This window comes from Ascaphus truei, chromosome 4, assembly GCF_040206685.1.
Source record: "Ascaphus truei isolate aAscTru1 chromosome 4, aAscTru1.hap1, whole genome shotgun sequence".
Lineage (NCBI taxonomy): Eukaryota > Metazoa > Chordata > Amphibia > Anura > Ascaphidae > Ascaphus > Ascaphus truei.
In genome coordinates, this window is record NC_134486.1 from 85,525,047 (window position 1) to 85,551,266 (window position 26,220).

The 26,220-nt window shown below is 40.1% G+C and overlaps 1 protein-coding gene across 4 annotated transcripts in view; it reads left to right on the forward strand.

The window, feature by feature from the left end:
- Nucleotides 1-26,220, forward strand: part of WDPCP (WD repeat containing planar cell polarity effector) — a 361,726-nt gene that overhangs the window by 142,612 nt on the left and 192,894 nt on the right. For all 4 annotated transcript variants that reach the window (XM_075596138.1, XM_075596140.1, XM_075596139.1 and 1 more), the window contains 2 exons: nt 5,441-5,555; nt 7,659-7,792. In XM_075596138.1, coding sequence (XP_075452253.1) covers nt 5,441-5,555; nt 7,659-7,792 — 249 coding nt within the window. The remainder of the gene's footprint in view (nt 1-5,440; nt 5,556-7,658; nt 7,793-26,220) is intronic.

Below are 26,220 nucleotides of genomic sequence, written 5' to 3' on the forward strand. Positions count from 1 at the left end.
ATATATGAGAGAAAGAGTGAGATTACTGCTGCAGTGGAAACATTGTATACTGGGTGATCATGGTGAAAGCCAGGATTGCAGACCAGTCTAAGACATGCAAATGAGCATACAGTAATATTTCCATTTGCTATATGTTTTACTGTGGAGGGTTTTTGTCACTTTTTTTACCCACCATAACTTAACTAAGTGTGGTGAAACCTATCCTAAGCTTCATTTTGCAAAGCCAGTATAACCAACCCCACACTGATTAGACCCATTAAGGTAGAAACGGCTGTCTGTGGGTGGGTTTACTGGCTATGCATCTTAACCCAGGTTGTGCGCAAAGTTGTGAAATGCAGCAAGCATAAACTTACAGGGGACCATGTTATATAGTTTTGAAGCAAAAGGTGGCACTGTGTGCTCATTTGCATGTTATTTCCCATAATCCCTTGCTGTAGTGGAGCACTGTGTGCTGGGTGATAATGATGAAAGGCAGGGTTGCAGACCTGTCTAAGACATGCAAATGAGCATACAGTAATATTTCCATTTGATATATATATATATATATATATATATATATATATATATTCTGTGACATAGTCCAAAGATGTTAGGCAGCTTTCTGCCCCATTTTAGAGCAGAAAGTGCAGGAATAGCTAAAAATGATCCGTTCCACAGCTTCACATTAACTCAGGCAGCTGGATGGAAAATCCAGACCACAGATTACAATGGCTCTAGTTCTCCCTCACCTGCTCTTCTAATCACATGCACAGGTATTTAGAGCAGAGAGGTTTTGCATTTCACTCTCTCTCCTTGGAGCCTGGGGGCTGGGGGTGTCGCTACTCTCCTGCATCCAGTATCGAGGTTGACGGCCTCTCCACGTATCACAGTACCAGAGGATTTGCCTGGACACCCCAAACAGATAAGACAAACAAATGGTTACTGCTGTTGCTAAAAGACTGTGCTGTATCTTGTGACCCTAAATGAGAGAGCATTGTTTTAAGCTGGGGAACCAGTTTAGTTGGCCAGCAGCTGTTAGAGAGACTGATTTTGATGTGTAGTTAGATCCCTGAAAGGGATAGGATTTTGTTTATATAATTTGGTTTCTTTTTACTTGAAATAACAGTGTGGGAAATACTGTAACAATGAAATGAGTGAACTGCTGAATGAAAGTATCTGAGTACCTCTAACCTACACATGTTAAAGCTGCAGTACCTTACTTGGATGAAAATAAAGCAGGCAGAAGCCTGAGTTAAGCAGCTTAATACTTTGCATGATCCTGTTTTTGTATTAAATAACCCTAGAAGACTGTGTCGGGAAGAACCCAGGCAGACGTCAGCACTACAAAAGAGGGGCGTTTGTCACAATTCACACACACACACACACACACACACACACACACACACACACACACACACACACACACACACACACACACACACACACACACACACACACACACACACACACACACACACACATATATAATGTGTATGTGTGTGTGTATATATATATATATATATATATATATTTTTTTTTTTTTTTTTGTATAGTATCATGTAATCCAATGCAATAGTTTACACTTCACCCACTCATTGGTACAGTGGTTACATCATGCTCATATAATATGGATATGATTTACCACTATAGCAAGAAATGGGGAAGGAATAAAAAACAGGCCCAAATAAAACACATTACATTGTAAAATAAAACACATTGCATAGCCAACTAAATAGATAACAAAGGTCAATAAAATAATTGAATGGCACAGTGGGTACATCATGCCCATATAGCATAGCCAACTAAATAGATAACAAAGGTCAATAAAATAATTGAATGGCACAGTGGGTACATCATGCCCATATAATATGGGCATGATTGAACACTATGCCAGTCAATGGTCAACCTAAAATAAACAATCACAAACAAGATCCAATGCAATCAAAACAATCAGAAAATAAAAACAAATAAAGAAGTAAACAGAACAAAATTACCACCAATCAATTAATCCAATCCAAAGTAAATACCAGAATTAACAATTAAAATACCTAAATAAAATAAATAACCAAATAAACACAATCATTCAAATTCAAAACAGCAAATGAACCACTATGAAAATGCAAACACCAAACAAAACACCACAATAAATAAATTAAAGCTCAGATTAAACACCATCAGACAAAATCAAAATACCAAAAAGAAGCCACTATTAAAAAGCAAACAGCAACCCCCCCCCCCCCAAATAAACAATTTAAAACACCACTAAAAATGCCATCGTACTAACATCATAGAGCTCTAAGATCATTGCTGATGTCTTTCCTCCTTGGCATTGTGTTAACACACACCAGAATGCTCCAGACCAGCAAACTGCTAAAACTTCGGCTTTTACAGAGGTGGTCACACTTGCTGATGATCAAGTAATCAAGGGCATTTGATTAGCAGCACCTGTCTGCTACTTAGCATCTTAGTTCCTATGGAAGCAGTAAGGGTGTACTTAGTTTTTCACACACATCTTCTCCATTTTACCTTTTTTTTGTTAAATAAATCATGACATGGTGTAATATGTCATGTGTTGTTGTACATCTGAGGTTGTATATTTACCTAATTTTAAGACCTGCTAAGGAACAGATGATTGTTATGATGTCCTGATATGTAAAACCATAGAATTCAAAGAGGGTGTACTTTCTATTTCACACCACTGTGTGTATATAGATATAGAAATAGATATAGATATAGATAGATGTGTGTATGGGGGAAAAAAAATATACAGCGCGATCCGCTATAACGCGGTTTGAGCGTGGACCCCGAAATGTAAAAAAATATTTTTTTTTATAACTGCACACAGGCAGGCACACAGGACACAGGCAGGCACACCCCCCCCCCCCCTACCCCCTTACCTCTGGTAGTTGCTACTGCTGCTGTGGGGATTGTGTAGGGCGGCTGCAGGGGGAAGTGTGGGGAATTCTGGGGGAAATGCGGTGGCTGCTGCGGAATCGCTGGGGCTGCTGGGGGATCGTGTAGGGCTGCCGGCGCCTCACACCACCTCCTCCCGCCTCCTCATGACCGGGCGTGGCGGCCATTTTTTGTTTGTTTTTAATAAGCGCAACCCCGGTTATAGCGCCGTCGGATCGGGTGACCCCGAGGACCGCGTTATAACGGGGTTGAGCTGTGTGTATATATATATATATATATCAAAAAACAACACAAAATTAAGTAGCGCTAAGGAGGATATAAAGTGACACTTATAAATGATATTAACACATACATTGAATTAATAATAAAATTACCACAATTTAACCTAATAAAAACTACAAACCATAATGGGATAGTATTAAGAAAAAGTCCAAAATAAATGTTCCACTCAAAAAACAGAAGAAATCCAGAGAGATGTACAGTTCCAGTAGTAGATCCAGGGAACGTCTTGGCAACTTAAAAAGAGTGGTATAGCCAACCACTTTAGATCTATGGAAAAACGACAAACAAAAGCGCCAACTCCATAACACGTAACTGCCTAAAAATAAAGATGCATTTATTTAAAAATCAGCAACCCATAAGAAATGCACTTACAGGATTTTAAACAGAACCATTCGTGGGAGTGAAATCTCTATTGATGTCATCTGCGATGCTAGGGGGGAGTCCCAGGTAGGCAGAGTGGAAGTACACAGCTTGTAACCACAAACTCCTACCACGAGTTAGCAGCAAGTTGTTGAGACATTCAGTGCCTTCACGTCCCTCTCTCCTGCATGCAGTGATTGCCAGCACTCGAAAATACCGCCAGCTAGAGCGCAAGGACGCCGGGAACTCCAGATACACAGACACAAACGCGATGACGTCACCAGCCCTACGCGTTTCATCCCCTGACAAAGTCGCTTTAGAGTGACGAAACGCGTAGGGCTGGTGACGTCATCGCATTTGTGTCTGTGTATCTGGAGTTCCCGGTGTCCTTGCGCTCTAGCTGGCGGTATTTTCGAGTGCTGGCAATCACTGCATGCAGGAGAGAGGGACGTGAAGGCACTGAATGTCTCTACAACTTGCTGCTAACTCGTGGTAGGAGTTTATTGTGGCTACAAGCTGTGTACTTCCACTCTGCCTACCTGGGACTCCCCCTACCATCGCAGATGACATCAACAGAGATTTCTCTCCCACGAATGGTTCTGTTTAAAATCCTGTAAGTGCATTTCTTATGGGTTGCTGATTTTTAAATAAATGCATCTTTATTTTTAGGCAGTTACGTGCTATGGAGTTGGCGCTTTTGTTTGTTGTTTTTATATATATATATATATATATATATATATATACAGTGTTCGACAAACCTATACATTTGCCCGCCCCGGGCGAGTGGATTTAACATCGTGGCGAGCTCCTATTGGCCCAAGCAGCACACGTTTGGTACTAGGTGGCGAGTAGATTTTTTTGTGTGGCGAGTAGATTTTTTGGTGATTTGTCGACCACTGTGTATATATATATATATTTATATATATTTATATATATATATATATATATATATATATATATATATATATGTGCAACAGATTGCCTTCCCAGCAGGGAAAGCAAAGAAACAGCACTCAGTAGTATGTAGCAAAAAGATTGTATTCAAACAACATGACGGCACATGTGTAAACCAACGTTTCGGTCCACTAATGACCTTCTTCAGCACCATAATTCAGCACCTCTCTGAAGAAGGTCCTTAGTGGACCGAAACGTTGGTTTACACATGTGCTGTCATGTTGTTTGAATACAATCTTTACCATATAGGATCTGCACCCACCTTATTGATTTCCCAGAAGGAGTGCCTATTCTTCTTTGTTATATGATATATTATATATTATATATTATATATATATATATATATATATATATATATATATATATATATATATATATATATATATATATATATATATATAATATAACAGTGGTTGACAAATCACCAAAAAATCTACTCGCCACACAAAAAAATCTACTCGCCATCTAGTACCAAACGTGTGCTGCTTGGGCCAATATTTACTCGCCCGGGGGTTAAATCCACTCGCCCGGGGCGAGCAAATGTATAGGTTTGTCGAACACTGTATGTATATATATATATATATATATATATATATATATATACATATACATATACATATACATATATATATATATATATATATATATATATATATATATATATATATATATATATATACATACATACACACACACGTGTGTATATATACTCAATACTTTACCCCTTTTGTTATGTTTTCACACACACACAAATAATGTGTGAAAACATAGCAGAAAGAGTAAAGCATTGGATTAGTGTACAGTAACATGGCATATGCCTCATTTTACGCATTGGTTAATTAGGTTCATTTGTAGCTAGCTGTGAAGCTGCATATATGCAGGACTTGCGATTTTTACACAACAGGTAATAATGGTGCCTGATTTTGTTTTTCTTTCTGATTTCTTGTTTTAGCTCCTCTTCGGTTCAGGTGTGCTCGTGTCCATAAGCCTTTCAGGGCCACAGCTGGAGAAAGTGGTGATTGACAGGACCCTGGTGGGGAAGCTCATCTCCAACCCCATCAGTGATGGTAATTACACCCATGTGCAAATCAATTGCCTACATTAATAGATGCGCTGGAGAAATAGTGTGTCAACAGGTAGAGTAATTATTGCCACTGGGGACTTGCAAACACAACAAGTAATTTCATGTAATGCTGCAGTTACAACCCTCAACACCAAGAACAGTTTTCCACTGTTATTTAACATCAAAGCTTTCTGTTTTGCTAGAGGAAAGTAGGCATTTTTAACTCCTTCATTGCAAAGCTTTGCCCTGCATCAAGCAAAAGGTCTTTGTTTCCCCTCATTCGAATTTACACATAATAACAAAAATTATTGTGTAGAGTTCTCTAATCCACTAGTGAAGGATACCTGTGCATTTTAAATAAGTCACAGTGATCTCCAGATATTAAGCAATATAATATACAGGTTGGTTTAAAAGGCACATAACTGCTTTTCAAAGCATTGGACTTGTGGGAACTAGAACTCTAATGTTAATTATGTCTTATCTGTATCATAGGTGTTTCCTGTATTGGTTCACTATCATTTTACACGTGCAGGTGTGGATAATGTTCTACTACTCTATAAGACAAATAATTCAGTACCTTGACATAAAGCACTTCCAAAATAGCAACTTGCAAGCGTTATATTTTTCATTTAAAGACTTCCAGACCACAAATACACATTTAGTCCAGACCACAAATACACATTTAGTAAAGGTTTCACGTTATTTATCACTATACTGTGTAACCATTTTTTTTAAACTTGTTTTTGTCTGCTTTTTCTAAAATCGAGGGCCAAAAGAGTTTCTAATTTTGTGCAAAAGTGGCTTGTTTGCTTCCCAAGAAGTATAGCATTTTTACTTAAGTTTGCAAAACAATTAATTCAAGAACTCCAGTTCTGCTAAGATTGAGTCTCAACTATGAATGCATTAGGCCGCGCTTATAGTGCCAGCGACGCGACGTCACCCGAAAACAAATACATTGCCGCCGCGTGCGCTTATAGTGCACGCGACGGCGACAAGCGACGCCGTCGTCGCGAAAATCTGAAGCCGGAATCCCGCGACCCCGCCACCCGGCTAGACATAACTTACGGCGACGGGTGACATCACCCGCCGTGTCGCCAACGACGGCACTATAGGCACGGCCTTACACAAACGTACGTAGTGCAGAACAAGTAGATTAAGACAAATGGAACAGGAACACTAAACAATGGCGGTTGTTTTTTGGCGGGGGTTTGTAAATTCTTTTTCTTCATTTCCATTGATAGTACAAACAGTAAATACACATCAAGGACATTCACAATGATATATTTGTGTTTCAGGAAGATATGGCATAATGTTCTCCACTTAAAGCTTGATACTTGATAGTACCCAGTCAAGGCAAAGGTTGTTTTTTTTTTACAGAGATTGTACTGCTATTTAAAACAATTAAATGGTAAGAATAAATACTTTCCTTTTTCTTACAAACCAATGTGTATTACTGAATAACAGCTAACATGATTACACAATTAAATGAATGTCAACTAGTTACTCATCTGAAAAACCTCAGCCTGTATCATGGTTTGGAGAGTCTGTTTGCCTGCCTGTCTGTAGTACCTGTGCTTCACAATTGGATGGGAATTCTAAAATGGAAAAGCATTATGCTGTAGGTTGATAAAACTTTTCTGTCTTGTGTGTTACATTATTAGGTGTTTGACTTGATGGGGCTAGTCAAGAATTTGTGAAAAACCAACACAACTCAAATGTTAGTTTACTTTGGCTGGGCCTTGAAATATATGAGATTAATGGAATTGAAACTTGAGTGCAGATCTGGAAATAGCTGAAGACAAAAGGAGGAGGAAAAGAAATCAATCTCTGTAAAGTAGGAGGAAAGAATTCACATGTGATATGATAGAGTAGCTTTGCATAATGTAATTTATTATTTTCTTTGCATCCTCCATGAGCTTTATTTCTCATTTCCAAGGGGTCCTAGCACGATGTCACATTGATGTATTTTAGGAGATTACAGAAGCCTCAAAGTAATATTTAAGGCACTGGCTTGAAGAATTATATCTCAGCAGAGCTTAAATCATTTGTTTTGGTACCAGAAGCTAGTATTACAACTGTAACATGTTTTATCTTATTTGTTTTTCAGCCATATTTACAGATAGTTTCATCATTTTGTCCTTTCTCAAGGAAAACAAACTTTGTCTTATCCAGTTTACAAAAAATACCAGCTCTCCTGATATCAACAAACAGTTGGAAAAACTCTCTTCTTTGGATCTCAAGGTATACAGTACTTGTCAAGTATTCTTTCAAGAAAAATACATGTAATACACTACTATTCAAGAACCCCCTATTCTAATACACAGAATACACTAATATTAAAGAACCCCCGACTGGGCTCTGCTCTTACACTGATTATATGTATATGTCCATGTGCTGGGAATATGTGTTTTTACTAAACCACAGTTACACAAACCGTTTCAGTAAATTGAGCAGGTTCGTGGGTTGGAGATCAGAGCATAGACGTTTTTCAGAAATTTTAGTCGAACTTTGTTAACGGTGAAATTTGAACAAAAACCCTAGAAAAGCTCATCCTTTTCTAATAAACTGGGGATACCACTTGTGAGCACATTCCCATGTCTCAGACAGGTGTGCAACCCCGCTTTATGTACGGCGGAGGGTTTTTATAACTTTCTTTTACTCGCCATCACAAATTTTGTGTCTGGGAATAAACTGGTCCCATGTTTTGAATCCCCAAACGAATAAAAAAAGCAACAAAAAAAAACCCCCACACACTTTTGTGTAAAAATTTTACAAGAATTGAGGGGGGGAACATCCTGCTTCTTTTGAAGTTATTTTCCCATAATGTTTTTAAAAATCCAAAGCCAATCCAGTTCCAGCAAAAAGAAAACCAAAACACTAAAGGTTTTTAGAACCAAAAGAAGTGAAAGTGCCTACAGTGGTGTTTGAGAATCATAGTGTTCTGGGTCGGTGTTGAGCATTTTCTGTTTGTGGCACTCCCATATGAATCAAAGTGAATGTATCGCATGTTAAAACAGCATTGTATGTTTTAGCTATACGACTGCCCTGTGAGCTGATATTTCAGCTTGGTATGTTTCCCCCCGGGTCTAAAATGCTTAAATGAAAGCTCCCTAATGTCAATCTGTCCTTGTTAGGCCATGATTGTTCCTCCCACTCCTGCCGTAAGGAACTGTACAGCAGTTACCATCCATGTTCTTAATACACTTCTGTTTCTTTCAACTGTTAAAGGGGAAGTCCCACGTACAGTAGTATAAATAAACTAACTTATCGGTTTAATCAGCATTCTCATAAAGATTTAATCACCCGTGAAATGGCAGTTTTACTTATTTGCATCCTTTTAAAAATGAGTGCTTTCATTTTCTCCAGGACTGCTGAGTTTCAGCATATCAGCTGAAAGACAGAAGACAATAGATAAATGTAAAACTTTTAAAAGCTTTTTGTGTACCATAGAAAAGTTAACATTTATAATATTTTGTAAAAAAAAAAAAATATATATATATATAGTGCAGAATAAATTAGTTCTTCAGTATTCGGTGATACCTTTTTTATTGGACTAACAATTTATGTCATAGGACAAGCTTTCGAGAGTTATCCTCTCTTCTTCAGGTCAAGCAATACTGATATACTTATATAGTATTGCTTGACCTGAAGAAGAGAGGATAACTCTCGAAAGCTTGTCCTATGACATAAATTGTTAGTCCAATAAAAAAGGTATCACCGAATACTGAAGAACTCATTTATTCTGCACTATCGCAACTGGACTAACACGGGTATTTTCTGCTTTATGTATATGTGTGTGTATAAAGTAGCAGTCTTTGCAATTTCTGGTGTTAAAGGGGCCGTCACTACAAAAGTAAACTAAAGACAGTGGCATGTTTAATAGGTTACAAATATATATATATATATGTGTATATATATATATATATATATATATATATATATATATATATATATATATATATACATATATATACATATATATATATATACACATATATATATATATATTTGTAACCTATTAAACATGCCACTGTCTTTAGTTTACTTTTGTAGTGACGGCCCCTTTAACACCAGAAATTGCAAAGACTGCTACTCTAAAGGTGGAATTCACTAAACTCTGTTAAATCCGTAAAAATAATGTAACGTTACCTAGAACAGAAACTGATGTTTTTTCCCCGAGACAACACTGTATTTACTAAGCTAATGGTTTGCAAAAACACGGGTGTTAGTTTGTCGTTAGGGTACCGTCATGTTATATCAGGCTAACGCTATGTTATCTTAACATAACGTGACGTTTCTCCTATCCCTTCATTATATGGTCAAAGTTTAATTCAATTAACTATGATACGTTTTGTAATATATTCATTGCTTAGCAGCCCAAGTGGCCAACTAGCCACTAAGGGATTTATGTATACCTAAAACAATACTAACTGTCCCTCTCCCTTGGCCTACCAAAGAGACAATTAAGGCAGTGCTAGACAGATAAGGGGTTGATTCCTACTACCCTAACCTGGAGGGTCTTCACCTCCCTCATTGCCCCCACCCCATCTTATACCAACAAACCTACCCACCCTGCCATAAGAATAGCTATCGCTAACAGCCCTATTAGCCAAATGTGGCAAAAAATGGTTTTAGGCCATTGTATCCCCCAAACCAATATAAATAAGTAACTACAAATAAATATAAAAAAACATTATCTCTATCTATTTTCATCAACTATAGTCCTTTTTCCACTGCTGCATGAAGGGCTCCCTATAGCTCTTCCTGTTACTGCGGTTGCAAGCTTCCCTTCTCCAAGTTGCTCCAACACATTTTCTGATTTAATCATCCCATCTTATTTTTGGCCGTTTTTTGATATCTCTTGAAATCCAGTTGAATATTATCTTTGTCCAATAATCGCCATTTTTTTGGGCAATATATCCAGTCCACTGACATTTTGATTTCCTGAATCATCTGATAATGCCACAGACTTTTGTTTGCTTCTGTACCATTCTCCCCGCACTGCTGTGGCATGTCCCCTCGCTGCCAGCACATCTCCCGTCGCTGGCATCACATTTGTGTCCGTTCGCAATAAAGCATTGAATGTTTAAAAAAAAAAAATCACACATGGTGTAGGGGATGTGTGTTGTGTCATGTGACCCCTCTGCGCTCCAAGTCTACGTGGCGCACGTGGACACAGCCCTATGAAGCGAGGAGAGAGCTGACAGCTGCAGAGAGGAGAGAGATCAAGATGCCGGTAAGTCCTCGTGCGGCAAAATGGAGATGTTTTTAAATCGGTAGCCACCCTCAGCCCTCAGACCGCGTTAAAGCTGCAGTTCAGTCTTTTTTTCTTTTTATTTATTTTTTTACTTCAATAGTTTCATGTGTGCAATCTCTAATTACCTAAAGAACTATATAGCTGCAGGTCAATTCGTTCTCCATGTATTGATCGGCGAAATTTGGTGACATAATTAGTGAAGGGATCTGTTTATATTCTGCTTCAGTCCGTCAGTGGAAGCTCATGAATATTCATGAGCACTCCTGCACTGACATGTGCAAGAGGGAGGGCAGGGCTGACAAAGGGGTGTGCCAGGGCTTGTGACAGGACATGAAGTGGCGGTGCCTTAGTAAATGCTTGTTAAAATAGAATACAAGAAAATTGGTCTTTCAAAGTTGTTTTTTTAAAAACAGAAAATGCTAAAAGTATTTTTTCTTACTACAGAACTGATTTATTAAAAAAAAAAAAAAAAACACATGCAGGATATTGCCTGAACTGCAGCTTTAAGTATGTGTATATATATATATATATATATATATATATATATATATATATATATATATATATATATATATATATATATATATACAGTTGCCCAAACAGAGGTGTAAAGAGCAAATGTATGTTCAATACAAAACTAATACAGTGATAGACAATCTATAATTTATCATCAAAAATCAGAAAAACTTAATATCAAGTGTAAAAAAATTTAAAGGACAAAAGGGGATTCAGGTTAGCCCCAGAGTTCAATGGGTCAAAGAGGTTTTTAAATAACCCAGTCCAAATAGACTTGCGCTACCAGAGTCTCTGGCAGCTTTAAAATGGACGAAACCACATCTAGAAACAAATGTAAAAGATAAACAAGAGAGCCCGCGCTCCATAGCGTAATAAAGTATAAACAAATATTTATTCTAAAAAGGTGTACAAGTGGCACTCACAAGTGTAGAAAGGTTAAAAGCATTTAGGTCGACATATAGTCACTAGCCGGTTCAAGCAGAGGAAGACGGGTCATCTCAGCAAGTAGTGGGACTGATTACAGTCGAAAAGTGGCAGCCATGAAATGTGATTGAACCAGAATCGAAGAGGAGAAGCAAAGGGCCGACACTGCTGCAGGAGCTACCGCTGCTACCACCTTGCTGCAGCTGATGCTACTGCTGCCGACGCCGCTGCTACTACGCGTAGGAGGCCGAAATGGAAGCAAACGTAGAGACATTATGTGAAGAAAAGGACGCTTCGGCAGCCGATATCTTTGAAGCAACCGCAAGACAAGAGGGCGGGAAGTACTGGAGCAAGCAAGTAGCTACAGAATATCCAGCAACAGCATCAGAGACTATGTAATAAGTCAAACCAGTATGCATGCTAGTTCACCATCTCTATTCGACGAGGTTATTACAGATACCGAAGCTATGAAAACTCCACATAAAGTACTGTTGATACTCTACTTCTTAAAGCATACACTACCTGGGATGGCTACAGCTACAGTATCACAGTGATCCGCGCGCTCGCACGCATACAGATGTACTGCACCAGGCCCGCAATGCAGGTACGCTCCACAGAGAAACACAGTACACGATTTCACCTCACATCCACTGCACAGATGAGACGACTACAAGGTTCCTCTCAGCAAGGACCATTGCACATGACGCATGCCCTACACACACCAAAGGCGTTCGATTAACTCCACTCTACCTCACGGTACAATGTTGTGAACCCAAATGACAGAGCAACATACCCAACTATAACAGCCCACATCTTCATCAACGCTCACAGATTGAAGCATCAGGCTTGATGGAGTACTTGGTCCGGTGTGAATTGGTCACCACAGGGCCGCAAGTGAAGAACTTGACCTGCTAGTCAAGTGGTTGGGGAAAGAGTCTTCAGAGTATGTGAAGAGACTCAGGTCAGTACACGTGAACAGCCCTCAAAAAGTTCTTTAACAGTATGGCAAAGACTAAAGTGCTATGGCAGCCTAGAGGTAATTGAAGAAATGCTCTTCAAAAGGATTGAAAATGTTCCAAAAATCTCAGGCAAAGACAATCTAAGGTTACGAGAGCTTGGAGATCTGCTGCTGGAATTAGAATCTGCAAAGACTGATCGATTTCTGCCTGGTTTCAACTTTCTAGACACAGCTCATGGAGTAAGATCTATCCTCGAGAAACTGCCACATAACCTACAAGAAAGATGCATCTCACAAGGTTCAAAATACAAAAGGGAGAAGCAAGTCGTCTTTCCTATTTTTTCATTCTTTTGCAATATCCTAGAATGTACAGCATTCCAGTCGACAAAAAACAATTATAAACCAGCTCCGTCAATGGAAGACAAAGATTTCCTGAGGATGATGAATAAAGAACTCTTCAGAGACTAATCAAACAGCTGGGTGGCTCCGCTTCCATTTTGTTCACCAAGTAGACATCTTCCGAATAACAGAGAACAGGCGCTCTCTAGACTTGCTTCGCTACATTGCAAATTGGAAAAGAAGCTGGGAGGCAAAGCATCACTTAATGGCCTTCATGAAGAAGATATTCGACAGTGGTCATACAGTACCCACTCCCCGACCTGAGTGAAAGTGAAGAATGCTGGTACCTTCCATCCTCTAGCGTATACCACCCCCAGAAACCTGGTCAAATCCAGGTAGTATTTGATTCAAGTGCTCAATTTCAGGAAGTCTCCTTAAACAATGTTCTCCTTACTGAACCAGACTTAGACCAGAAATAATCTTCTTGGCGTGTTAATCTGTTTTCACAAGGAGCCTATTTCCATAACAGCCAACATTCAACAGATGTTTCACTGTGTCCTCATTCGAGAAGAAACCAGAACTTACCCAAGATTTCTGTGGTACCGTAACAAATTAATTGATGACCAAATCCTAGAGTACAGGATGAAAGTGCATGTCTTCGGTAATAGTCCATCACCTGCATTGGCCACCTATGGACTCAGGATAGCCCAAAAGGGGGAAAAGACTCTTGAGCAACTGCAGATCCCATGCACCTATTCACCCATATCCCTCAACACTACACGAAGTAAAGAAATTAGCGTTTTCTCAGATGCTTCTACAAAAGCCATAGCAGCAGTAGCTTACTTATAGGTTATAGATGCAAGTGGAGAACACCATATTAGATTCACCCTTGCAAAGCTACGTTGGCACCACAACTTGACCACACTATACCTAGGCTCGAGCTCTGTGGAGAAGTGTTGGTAGAGCTCACAGTAGATGGAACAAATCAGACTCCATGATCCTGGAGGCCAGTTCAACTCGATTCTTCCATGAAGTTTATGGCTGAAGTCTCAACAATTGTCAAAATCAAAACCTTTATCAGGCCGTTACAGAGACCATTCTTCTAATGTCTCACCTGGATTCTACAAAATGAGAACATTTGACCCACATTCTTCTATGGATCCTGAAGAGACATTTAAGGAGCCCTAAGCCATCCGTGACTGGTGCATCTGCCTTTGCACCTGTCCCGCCAAAAGGACTTTGGAGACCCAGTGGTACCAGCCGGTACCACAGATTTAATATGGACTATGGACTTACAGTTAATGTTTTACTGTGTTTAATTATATGTTTGTCATATGTTATTATAGTGGTATGTATTGATACCAGACGGAGTTTACGGTCTCCAGTACTGTGTGTTGCTTGTAACTAGGTTACCTGTTGCTATTAACTACTACACTTCCCAGACCCCTGTGGTTTTGGTTTGTTCCTCCCTCCCTAGTCCTACCCTGTTTCCTGCTTGGCCAGCCCTGCAGAGGGTCTTTTCAATGCTTGCAGTCAGCTAAGTGGTTCCCCCCAACTGATATCCCTGTCATAGTATTGTTTTTTCACCTTCTAATTTATGCATCCACAAAGTTTTCTATTCATTTCTGTTTGTGCTTGTGAATAAAGTTCATCAGAAATTCAAGGAGGACTCCATTTTGAAGAAGGAGATGAGTTTGTCTGTCATAGCGCACTGAGCCCCAGGAAGCCTTGGACAGAACAGTAAGCAATGGGAAGGATAGTTAGTGTACTTTGAGGTGTATATTAACCCCTTTGTAGCCCTTAGTGGTCAGTTATTCATGTGTTGCCCATGGCAAGTTGGCCACTTCAGCTACTAAGGGGTTGATATATTACAAAGTACATAAGTTAGTTGGATAAACGTTACAGCTCAATCCCGTTATAACACGATCCGTTACAACGCGAATCCGCTTATAACGCGATGCAAGCGTGTCCTTTTCCTTTTTATGAATACTTTACAACACGATTATTGGTATCGTAAATACTTTATTATACATTATTTCTAACGCAATCCGCTTATAACGCGATGTGATTCTTTGGACCCCAAAAACAAAGCGTTATAAGGGGGTTGAGCTGTATCTAGTATTGTACTTATTCAGGTAACATTATTCAGCCGTGTTAATCTTTACACAATTTAGGGACTAGAGGATGCCTTTGCTATAATGGATAATTAGCATATCATTTGTCTCTGCATGACATCTTAATTGTATCTAATTTGTTTGTATTCGAAGCTTCTAAAACTCCCTAGTTCTTTACTACACACAAAATAGGCAGATGTAGCTTACTTTGGCAGAAATACAGGTACTGTATGTGCTAGAATCACACTGGCCTATCCAAAGGATGAATACAGTTGAGTCAGGAGGAAAACATTAATAAAACCGAGAGCTAAAACAAAAATACATGGACAATTAAAACTGTAAACAAAAACTGAATAGAAAATGTATGGGAAGTTAGAACCAGCATTTTGATCAACCGAGGGAGAAAGAAACGGCACTTGTGTTAATATGTTGATGTAAGATTTTTGCTGATTTTATATGTATTTGTTCGTCTAAAATAAAAAAAAAGAATGCTTACATTCTATAGATAAATGACTATATATATATATATATATATATATATATATATATATATATATATATATATATATATATTATAATTACATTAGCTTAATTTCAGATTTATTTATATCTGTTTTAAAAGACAACACTGATTGCCAGTACTGGCAACAGGAATAAAGTTCTCTCTCCCATGCCAGTTTCCAGGTAATTTGTTTCCTTGTATCAGGGACTTTGCATCTGCAGAGCTGTTTTTGGAGGATGTGTTTAATTTAGGTCTCTCTATATTACATTTGATTTTGCCTGGAAGGAAAACCATCTGCAAGGAACAGATGAGAGTATCTCATACATTTTTCAGGCTGTTTCAGTTCAAGACCCCTATTCCATATTGACTTGTACATTCAAGATAGCTGTCCACTCTGAACTTAGCTGAAATGTAAAAAAAAAAAAACACAGAACCACACGAACAAGAGCCATAGTGCTGGAAGATAAACGCCTGTTTCCAGTCCAGAGAGCTGAGGCTTGACAGTGACATGCTCTTTCGAGTTAAAGTATCTGGGAAATTATCATTTTATCTTTTCTGTCACCCACAGGTTCAAAGCGCTTGGTTTCATGTTTACTCCCTGGGGAGCATACAGAATATTGTGGACAAATATCATTTTATTACATTTATAAGATTGCACTTCTAAAAATGGAAACTTTTAAAAGGGTGGTTGTGTAAAAATCTTGCAGTTTAATAGACGGCGGATGCACAATGAATTAGAAAATGCATATGAGTTTTGTAGCCAGTAATGCAAAGTGGTGCCATCGGGTAATTTCTGAGCTTTATAGTAAAAGGATGTTGAACAGAGTGCTTTTAATTGGCGTTGATTTCTTCAAATATAATCTGCGCTAAACAACTGTAACATATATAATTAATAGAGTGCATTGTATATTTTGTTTTATAAATACAGAGTTTTCATCTGGATGTTTCATATTAGGTAAACCAGTCGCAACTGAGTTGGTGGATTGTAAATCTTGTTTTATCAACTTTGTTTTCAAAATGAAGTAAGTCAGGATAAAGAAGTTCTACAAGTTCATGGGGAAGTTTCAATGTATGTGTACGCAGTAATAATTACACTACAGGTAGTCCTTGCTATCCAATGTTTCACTTTACAACGAATGGCATATCCAACGCTTTACAATGGGCCATTTTTCGACGCCTGAATGCGTTATCCAACGCTCACTGCCACTGATTAACATGGGACTCACTTAACAACGGTTTCACTATCCAATGCTACTTCCAGTACGGATTCCGTTGGATAACCGAGGACTGCCTGTAATACCAATAGTACTGGTAATCTCTTGGCTACTTTCACAGATGCAGAAAATTATTCTTAATAAGTAAAGGCTCCTGTAACAGGGGACGTATCCCTGTTCACAAATGTGCCTCTAATCCAGCAGTGTGGTGGTTAACTGCTGGTAGTAAATTAACTAACACCACCTGCCTGATTAGAGGTGGTAGAAAAAGCCTGCCTTTGAGACAGGAAGTGACTCCTTAGCTCACTTGTGGGCTGAACTTTGGAGAACACAGATCTCTGGAACTGACCTGTCTTGAGCTCTTTCAAGAAGAAACAGCAGAGCTGATTGCAAGACACCAAATAAGACTTCTAAACCTGGATGCTGATTTGCTGTGCACGCACGGGTGCGGTTCCAGGAGAGCAGAAAAGCTTACTCTACAGCAGCTAACAGATAAGACTTTCATTCTAAAGAGACTTCTTATATCTGCTTGTGTCTTATGTCATGCTATGTGTTTGGGACTAGGAGACCTAGGAGTTGTGAATTGCATGAGATTTCACTAGAAATACTCCCAAGTGAATTAAGCTTTGTTCCCCCCCCCCCCCCCCCCCCCCCCCCCCAGTGTTTGGATGATTTCCTGATAAAAAGGAAAAGGCACAATAAAGCCTTATTATAATTTCACCTTATAAAAGCCTCCAATTGTGTACCTCTGTGAACGTCCGTCTACAGCTCCCTATTCCATATTCTGTGAAGCAGCCTTCCCCTTGTCTGGGAACATTTAAGTTCCATTTATTTGGGGCCTATATCTTCCTTAAGCAAGGGGAAGACGGCTTTACAGCATACTGAATAAAGACCATATATAGATTTTCTACAAGTGACATGAGGTTTGTTTACCTTTTGATTATCAGATGGAAAAGTGATCCTGAGAACTCTTTAAAAAGGACATTCCATGTGAGATCAAATTGATCTAATCAATGTGATGAGTTTTGTAGCTAGTGATTTATCAATTTAAAAAAAATCAAGATAAATGGTTGAAATCATTTTTTAAATGCTGGTCATTTTTGAATTGCATTCAGTGGAAAACGGAATGAGATTGTTATTAAGCTTGTTTAATCCACCTCGGATAAAATAATTGGAATTATTTACACTCTCTGCATGTTGCATAATCAACTACTAAGACAGGGGAGCAAGCAAGAGAGCTAAATCTGTAACAAGGGCAATTAGACACATCAGGAATTTCAGGTTACAATCTTTAGAAACCGTTCATGAAAATGTAAACATTAATTTTTTTTAAATACTTAAACTTGTCTGTTTTGTTTTTTTTCCTTTCTTTAAATACATCAATTGCATAATTCTAACCTCTAACAGATACAGTACCAGCACAATTCATTCAGCCTCCTAAACTGTTGGACTGCAGCTTAAAAAAAAAAACTTTCTTTTTTGCTTTCCTCTCAACAGTTGATTCTATACATTTGAACTTTTCATTTTACGAATTTGAATAAAAATTCTTAGCTTAACCTTACTTTGGGATTTAAATTGTGGATTTTGACTGCTTCACACATAGCTCATTATCCATTTCAGTGGAATACTCTCAGGTGCTCAATAGTAAACCTAGAAGGGAGACTGAGGAGCCTGTGTATCACACTCTTTAAACGTCTCTTTTGCCATTAAATTGACACTTAAAGTGAAATAGCTATTATTTATATTTAACGATTATTCACTTGAATGTCCATTAACAATTAATGGCTACCGCAGTTATGAATAAGACTTTAAGTGTCATTTAGCACCTGTGACCCTTAACTTTAGTGTTTGAAGGGTACTCTGCACCTGTTGCACTGCATTAGTGAGGGATAAGAGATGTGGTTATATGGAGCATTAGGATTGGTTACTTGATGCACTTATAGGGTCTTATGTATAAAGTAGCTGACATTTGTGTCTTGATCAAGTGCAAGAAATTTTGTTTTTGCCAGTATTAAATCTAGGAAGGCTGCTGCTCAGGCGACTTACATTTTGTTAGTATCAGAGAATAAGGCAGATGAAGATGACCGTAGTGTTCACTTGAGATGCACACTTTGATACACCACATTATAATTATGCATTCCCAAACTATACTTAGGTGCAATATGGTTTGTCTTCATAAATTGATGTTGAGATGCAACATAATATTCATACTCTGCATCCATAAAGAAATGATTTGCAATGTTTGGTACTTACAGTAACCCCCATAGTGTGGAATACTGTCCTACTTCTCCCTAATATAAAACAAATAATTAAACAATATCCACCAGATCTGAGCTTGTATAAACATTAGGCTAACAAATCTCCTTTAAATGTAAAAATGCTTGAGAGACAGGGATCTTATTTTTTTCACACTGCGAACGACACATTTGCAGAGCGTGGCACATAGATCTCTGAATCTCACATTGTCTTGTGCACTTTAATGAGGAATTCAACACATTTGGCTAAAATCTGCTATAACCCCCTGCATCATTTTTTTTGAACTGGAAAATGACATCTTTATAAATGGTAATATTTTTATAGGTGGCGTTGTAAAGGGATTTATTGCACAACAAAAGCACAACCCACCTTGCACAACAAAGACTGTTTTGTTGTTCATTTTTGGCAAGCCCATATATTTTTATTTTTGAAAAAATGCATTTGGACTTTCCTTTTTGTTAACATATTTTGCTGGGCCAATGTCCAACTTAGCAGCATCCAGCAGTGCTATGTGGCTAATTACAGCCATATAGGATATTGTATACAGTCCCTTTTTATTACTGGTCTCTTTTGGATACCTATTCCTCTGCGAATTGTTTAAAGTCCTTTAAAAAAATATATATAATATGATCTAATATTCCCTTTTTGCTTTGTTTTTTTCCTTTGTATTAAGTGGCCCTAGTTTCTTTTTAGTTTTGTGTTTTAGTTGTATCGTCTTAATCTTTTCATTTTCTTCCCTTGGAACAATTAAAGCAATCCTCTAATGTAATTGGCAACTGGGCTTTAATTCCTTTCTTCTGTTGACCAGGACATCATCAGCAACATCGTTAAGCTTACTCCTCAGGAAGCCTTTGGTGCAGATAAACCATGGGACTTCCTGAAAGAAGTTGAAAAACTAAAAAAAAAAAATGAAAAAGGAAAGACCATAGACTTACTACCAGCAGAGAAAATCAACGATGTTGTAAAACAAATCAAGCTATAATTGGCAGGCATAATACAACATTCTGTTTATGTAGATGCCCGTTTAAAAAAACAAAGCTGCTACTATAGGTGCCTGCTCTGTTTTGAAAATGCTGCTCGTATACAGACTTTTTAATCATTCTGTTTGGATAAGTGCCATGTTTTGGATCTGCTTATGAAGGTGCCAGATTATTCTTTTTTAGCTCTTGTCCTTGGTACTTGGAAAACAGCTGCACCATGTCAGAAAGGATATTATCAAACATTCAGTGTAGACTTTATTTATTCATTTTCCTGACTGTAAAAATAGCAATCTCGTGTCCCCTGTTAAAAGACCATCACAATTACTTAACAGAGGGCTTCTTGTGACCTGCCAATATGTCAAACTGTCCATTAGTTGTAGGCTTCTACTTTTTGTGTTCAGTCATAAAAGCAGCTATGAATAGTGTGGTTTTGTCGAAGATTTTTTTTTGGCGATGTGCTATTGTTTCTTGTAGGCCAGTGTTGCAAGACTGAGCAACTGTGAGCAGCCATCAGCTATGCATTATTGTATTAATTGAAGACATAGTATGCATCACAAGCTTTGTTGCTGCTCCATAACAGTGCGGCCACATGATAACGGAGTGAGGTCCTCTTATTTGCAACCTGTTTGTATGAACTGGTCATCTATGAATGAATGCACGCATATACATGAACCAATTACTCAAGTTCACTCTGATAATCACAGAGAACACTACAGTTTAGGATCACAAGGTTTTCATTTGGTTTAAACTTTACCATTCTCTAACATAGCTTCTGAGATTAGCTGATTAAGTGATATGGTATATTTGGTGGTAATTTAACGAAATATAACTTCTGAAGTTAGTTCATGACGTTATACAGTATATTGGTGGCATGGGCGTCCGCAGAAATTTTTTCGGGGGGGGGGCATAATTTTAACGGCCAGTGCCCGGCGTAAAAGTGGTGGTGAGTGCACCGTGGCGAGCGTGTGAGACAGAGAGAGCGAGATAGGATGACAGAGAGAGTGAGGCAGGGTGACAGAGAGAGCGAGGCAGCATGACAGAGAGAGGGGGGCAGGGTGACAGAGAGAGTGAGGCAGGATGACAGAGAGAGGGAGGCAGGGTGACAGAAAGAGCGAGGCTGGGTGACAGAGAGAGCGAGGCAGGATGACAGAGAGAGGGAGGCAGGGTGACAGAGAGAGCGAGGCAGGATGACAGAGAGAGGGAGGCAGGGTGACAGAGAGCGCGAGGCAGGATGACAGAGAGAGCGAGGCAGGGTGACAGAGAGAGTGAGACAGGATGACAGAGAGAGCGAGGCAGGGTGACAGAGAGAGCGAGGCAGGGTGACAGAGAGAGCGAGGCAGGGTGACAGAGAGAGCGAGGCAGGGTGACAGAGAGAGCGAGGCAGGGTGACAGAGAGAGCGAGGCAGGGTGACAGAGAGAGCGAGGCAGGGTGACAGAGAGAGCGAGGCAGGGTGACAGAGAGAGCGAGGCAGGGTGACAGAGAGAGCGAGGCAGGGTGACAGAGAGCGCGAGGCAGGGTGACAGAGAGCGCGAGGCAGGGTGACAGAGAGAGGGCGACAGGGGGGGAGACCAGGGGAGACATAGGGGGAGGTCCAGGGGAGGCTGTGGGGGGCCAGAGAAGGTCCAGGAGAGGTCTTGGGGGGACCAGGGGAGGCCGTGGGGGGACCAGGGGAAGCCGTGGGGGGACCAGGGGAGGCCGTGGGGGGACCTCTGGAGGCCATGGTGGGACCAGGGAAGGTCTTGGGGGGACCAGGGGAGGCTTTGGGGGGACCAGGGGAGGCCGTGGGGGGACCAGGGGAGGCCGTGGGGGGACCAGGGGAGGCCGTGGGGGGACCAGGGGAGGTCTTGGGGGGACCAGGGGAGGTCTTGGGGGGGACCAGGGGAGGTCTTGGGGGGGACCAGGGGAGGTCTTGGAGGGGACCAGGGGAGGTCTTGGGGGGGACCAGGGAAGGCCGTGGGGGGACCTCTGGAGGCCGTGGGGGGACCTCTGGAGGCCGTGGGGGGACCTCTGGAGGCCGTGGGGGGACCTCTGGAGGCCATGGTGGTACCAGGGGAGGTCTTGGGGGGACCAGGGTAGGCCGTGGGGGGACCAGGGGAGGCCGTGGGGGGACCAGGGGAGGCCGTGGGGGGACCAGGGGAGGCCCTGGGGGGACCAGGGGAGGCCGTGGGGGGACCAGGGGAGGCCGTGAGGGGACCAGGGGAGGCCGTGGGGGGACCAGGGGAGGCCGTGGGGGGACCAGGGGAGGCCGTGGGGGGACCAGGGGAGGCCGTGGGGGGATCAGGGGAGGCCGTGGGGGGACCAGGGGAGGCAGTGGGGGGACCTCTGGAGGCCGTGGGGGGGCCTCTGGAGGCCGTGGGGGGACCTCTGGAGGCCGTGGGGGGACCAGGGGAGGTCTTGGGACCAGGGGAGGTCTTGGGGGGACCAGGGGAGGCTGTGGGGGGACCAGGGGAGGCTGTGGGGGGACCAGGGGAGGCCGTGAGTGGACCAGGGGAGGCCGTGGGGGGACCAGGGGAGGCCGTGAGGGGACCAGGGGAGGCCGTGGGGGGACCAGGGGAGGCCGTGGGGGGACCAGGAGAGGCAGTGGGGGGACCTCTGGAGGCCGTGGTGGGACCAGGGGAGGCTGTGGGAGGACCAGGGGAGGCTGTGGGGGGACCAGGGGAGGCTGTGGGGGGACCAGGGGAGGCCATGGGGGGACCAGGGGAGGTCTTGGGGGGACCAGGGGAGGCTGTGGGGGGACCAGGGGAGGCTGTGGGGGGACCAGGGGAGGCCAGTGAGGGGGCCAAAGGAGGCCAGGGGAGAAGCATGGGAGGACATGGGACATTGCTTACCTGCTCTAGAAGAAATGGCGGCTTTACAGCTCAGAGCCTGGCTGCGAGCCAAAAAAAAAAAATCCTGGCAAAGCACCAGCCAATCAGGTTGGGGGGGGGGGGGAGTCCGGCAGGGGAATTGTTTTTGAGACTTCATTGGGCACGGCCAGGACTGCGAGTGATCCAGGGGGGGGCAAGCGCCCCCTCTTGCCCCCCCCCCCTGCGGACGCGCATGATTGGTGGTTATTTGATGAAGTATAGCTCCTGAGATTAGTTGATAACATTATACAGTATATTTGGTGGTTATTTGATGAAGTTTAACTTCTGAGATTAGTTGATAACGTTATACAGTATATTTGGTGGTTATTTGATGAAGTATAGCTTCTGAGATTAGTTGATAATGTTATACATTATATTTGATGGTTATTTGATGAAGTTTATCTTCTGAGATTAGTTGATTAAATTATACAGTATATTTGGTGGTTATTTGATGAAGTTTAACTTCTGAGATTAGTTGATAACGTTATACAGTATATTTGATGGTTATTTGATGAAGTTTATCTTCTGAGATTAGTTGATTAAATTACACGGTATATTTGGTGGTTTGATGAAGTTTAACTTCTGAGATTAGTTAATAAGGTTATACAGTATATTTGGTGGTTTGATGAAGTATAGCTTCTGAGATTAGTTGATAACGTTATACAGTATATTTGGTGGTTATTTGATGAAGTTTAACTTCTGAGATTAGTTGATAACGTTATACAGTATATTTGGTGGTTATTTGATGAAGTATAGCTTCTGAGATTAGTTGATAATGTTATACATTATATTTGATGGTTATTTGATGAAGTTTATCTTCTGAGATTAGTTGATTAAATTATACAGTATATTTGGTGGTTATTTGATGAAGTTTATCTTCTGAGATTAGTTGATTAAATTATATGGTATATTTGGTGGTTTGATGAAGTTTAACTTCTGAGATTAGTTGATGAAGTTATACAGTATATTTGGTGGTTATTTGATGAAGTATAGCTTCTGAGATTAGTTGATAATGTTATACATTATATTTGATGGTTATTTGATGAAGTTTATCTTCTGAGATTAGTTGATTAAATTATACAGTATATTTGGTGGTTATTTGATGAAGTTTATCTTCTGAAATTAGTTGATTAAATTATACAGTATATTTGGTGGTTATTTGATGAAGTATAGCTTCTGAGATTAGTTGATAACGTTATACGGTATATTTGGTGGTTATTTGATGATGTATAGCTTCTGAGATTAGTTGATAATGTTATACATTATAATTGATGGTTATTTGATGAAGTTTATCTTCTGAGATTAGTTGATTAAATTATACGGTATATTTGGTGGTTTGATGAAGTTTAACTTCTGAGATTAGTTAATAAGTTTATACAGTATATTTGGTGGTTTGATGAAGTATAGCTTCTGAGATTAGTTGATAACGTTATACATTATATTTGATGGTTATTTGATTAAGTTTATCTTCTGAGATTAGTTGATTAAATTATATGGTATATTTGGTGGTTTGATGAAGTTTAACTTCTGAGATTAGTTGATGAAGTTATACAGTATATTTGGTGGTTATTTGATGAAGTTTAACTTCTGAGATTAGTTCATAAGGTTATACAGTATATTTGGTGGTTTGATGAAATATTGCTTCTGAGATTAGTTGATCATGTTATACAGTATATTTGATAACGTTGTATAGTATATCTTTTCATATGAGATACTTGCAGAGTCTTGTCTTTCCTAATTTGGCCATTGGACTGACGGCAAAGCATCTGGTGTGTTACAAAGAGACTTGATTTAATAGAACAGAAATAAATTCCATTTAGCATATTCTGGGAACCACACAAGACTTAATATTTCAAAGTAGTTGGTGGTGGTTTTCACGTCTATGCCCCACATTTGTGTATTTTTCACAAGAGTTTAGGCCAATAAGCACTAAGGAGCTACTTTATTTTGTACCTTTCTCTATCTCACTCTCTCCCTCGTTCCTTTCCCTCTCTTTTTTTTCTGCCTTTCTCTATTTCTCTAAATATTCGCACTATCTGAATAACTTCCTCTAAATAGTAACATTAGTGACCACCAGCAGGTATTTTCTAAGGATAGTTTGATAATGCAGCCCTACCGTGCATCTTTGTAATAGCTGCAGCAGTCATATGAACTATAAACAAAATAAGGACAGTATTACCGCTGCTTTCACTGTATTGCAACATGGGACTTTACTTTAATAGCCAATAAATGGAACTGGTGTGATGCAGCAACATGAGGATCTGCCCGGACCATTAGCATCAAGCTGCTCTAACAAGGGACTTTGTGCATCTTGGTCCTAGGCACCACTGGAACTGTGGTTGCATGGAAGCAGCAGATGTCCCTCAATGGGTGGGGCTTGGAAGAACTAATGTTGCAGCCCCCTTCTTTTAAAAAATGACTTTGTGACAATGGGAGCCATATGAGTCCTCCTGAGCAGGGAACCGGCTGAGGCAGTGACATAATGATCACTACAGATGGTGCACCATAGGTTTCTCTACAGGAGTCACTGTTTGGAAATGAACGTCTAAATCAAATCACAAAACAAATAACAATGATAAATCTTCTCTCAATGGTTCACAATTTAGTGTGTATTCATATTTAAAGTAGGTGGGGTGAATTAGAGAAGCCCTACTAGTGGACATTGTATTATATAAACATTTGTTAGCTATCAAATGTATATTATGTATTATGCCTATACATTATTAAATGCTTCAAACTGCAGTTTAAATGGGCAGTTCCCACATAACAGGCAAAAGAAAATGAACAATTTATCAATGTAATAGCCTTTCCTAGAATAATTCAATCACCTTTAAAGTAAACGTTTTACTAATTTCATTACTTGAAAAAGTGAATGTGTTTTCGGTTGCACCGGGTTTTAATCTTATCTGGTAACTCATCGCCTCACAATAACTTTCCAAATGAAAGAAAGAAGAGAAAATGTAAAAAATAGCTGTAGATTTTAAGGGCCTTGTTCATTACGCTGTGATACTGACAATCGCTGTGCAAGTGCAGGGAATCTGCTATTGACTTGAATGGCACTGTAGTTTCCCCGCAATATCGCTATGAACAGCAGTATCGCAGCTAAAAACATGAAACCATAAAGGACAAATTCACTGAGCTCCGATACAGATTGTCACACCACAGTAAATCCCAGCGTTGGACTTCTAAAAAGTCAAATCTAATACCAAAGAATGGGAGATCTGATAAAGATTGTAAAAAAACTTCCAAATAGTTTGGTCACC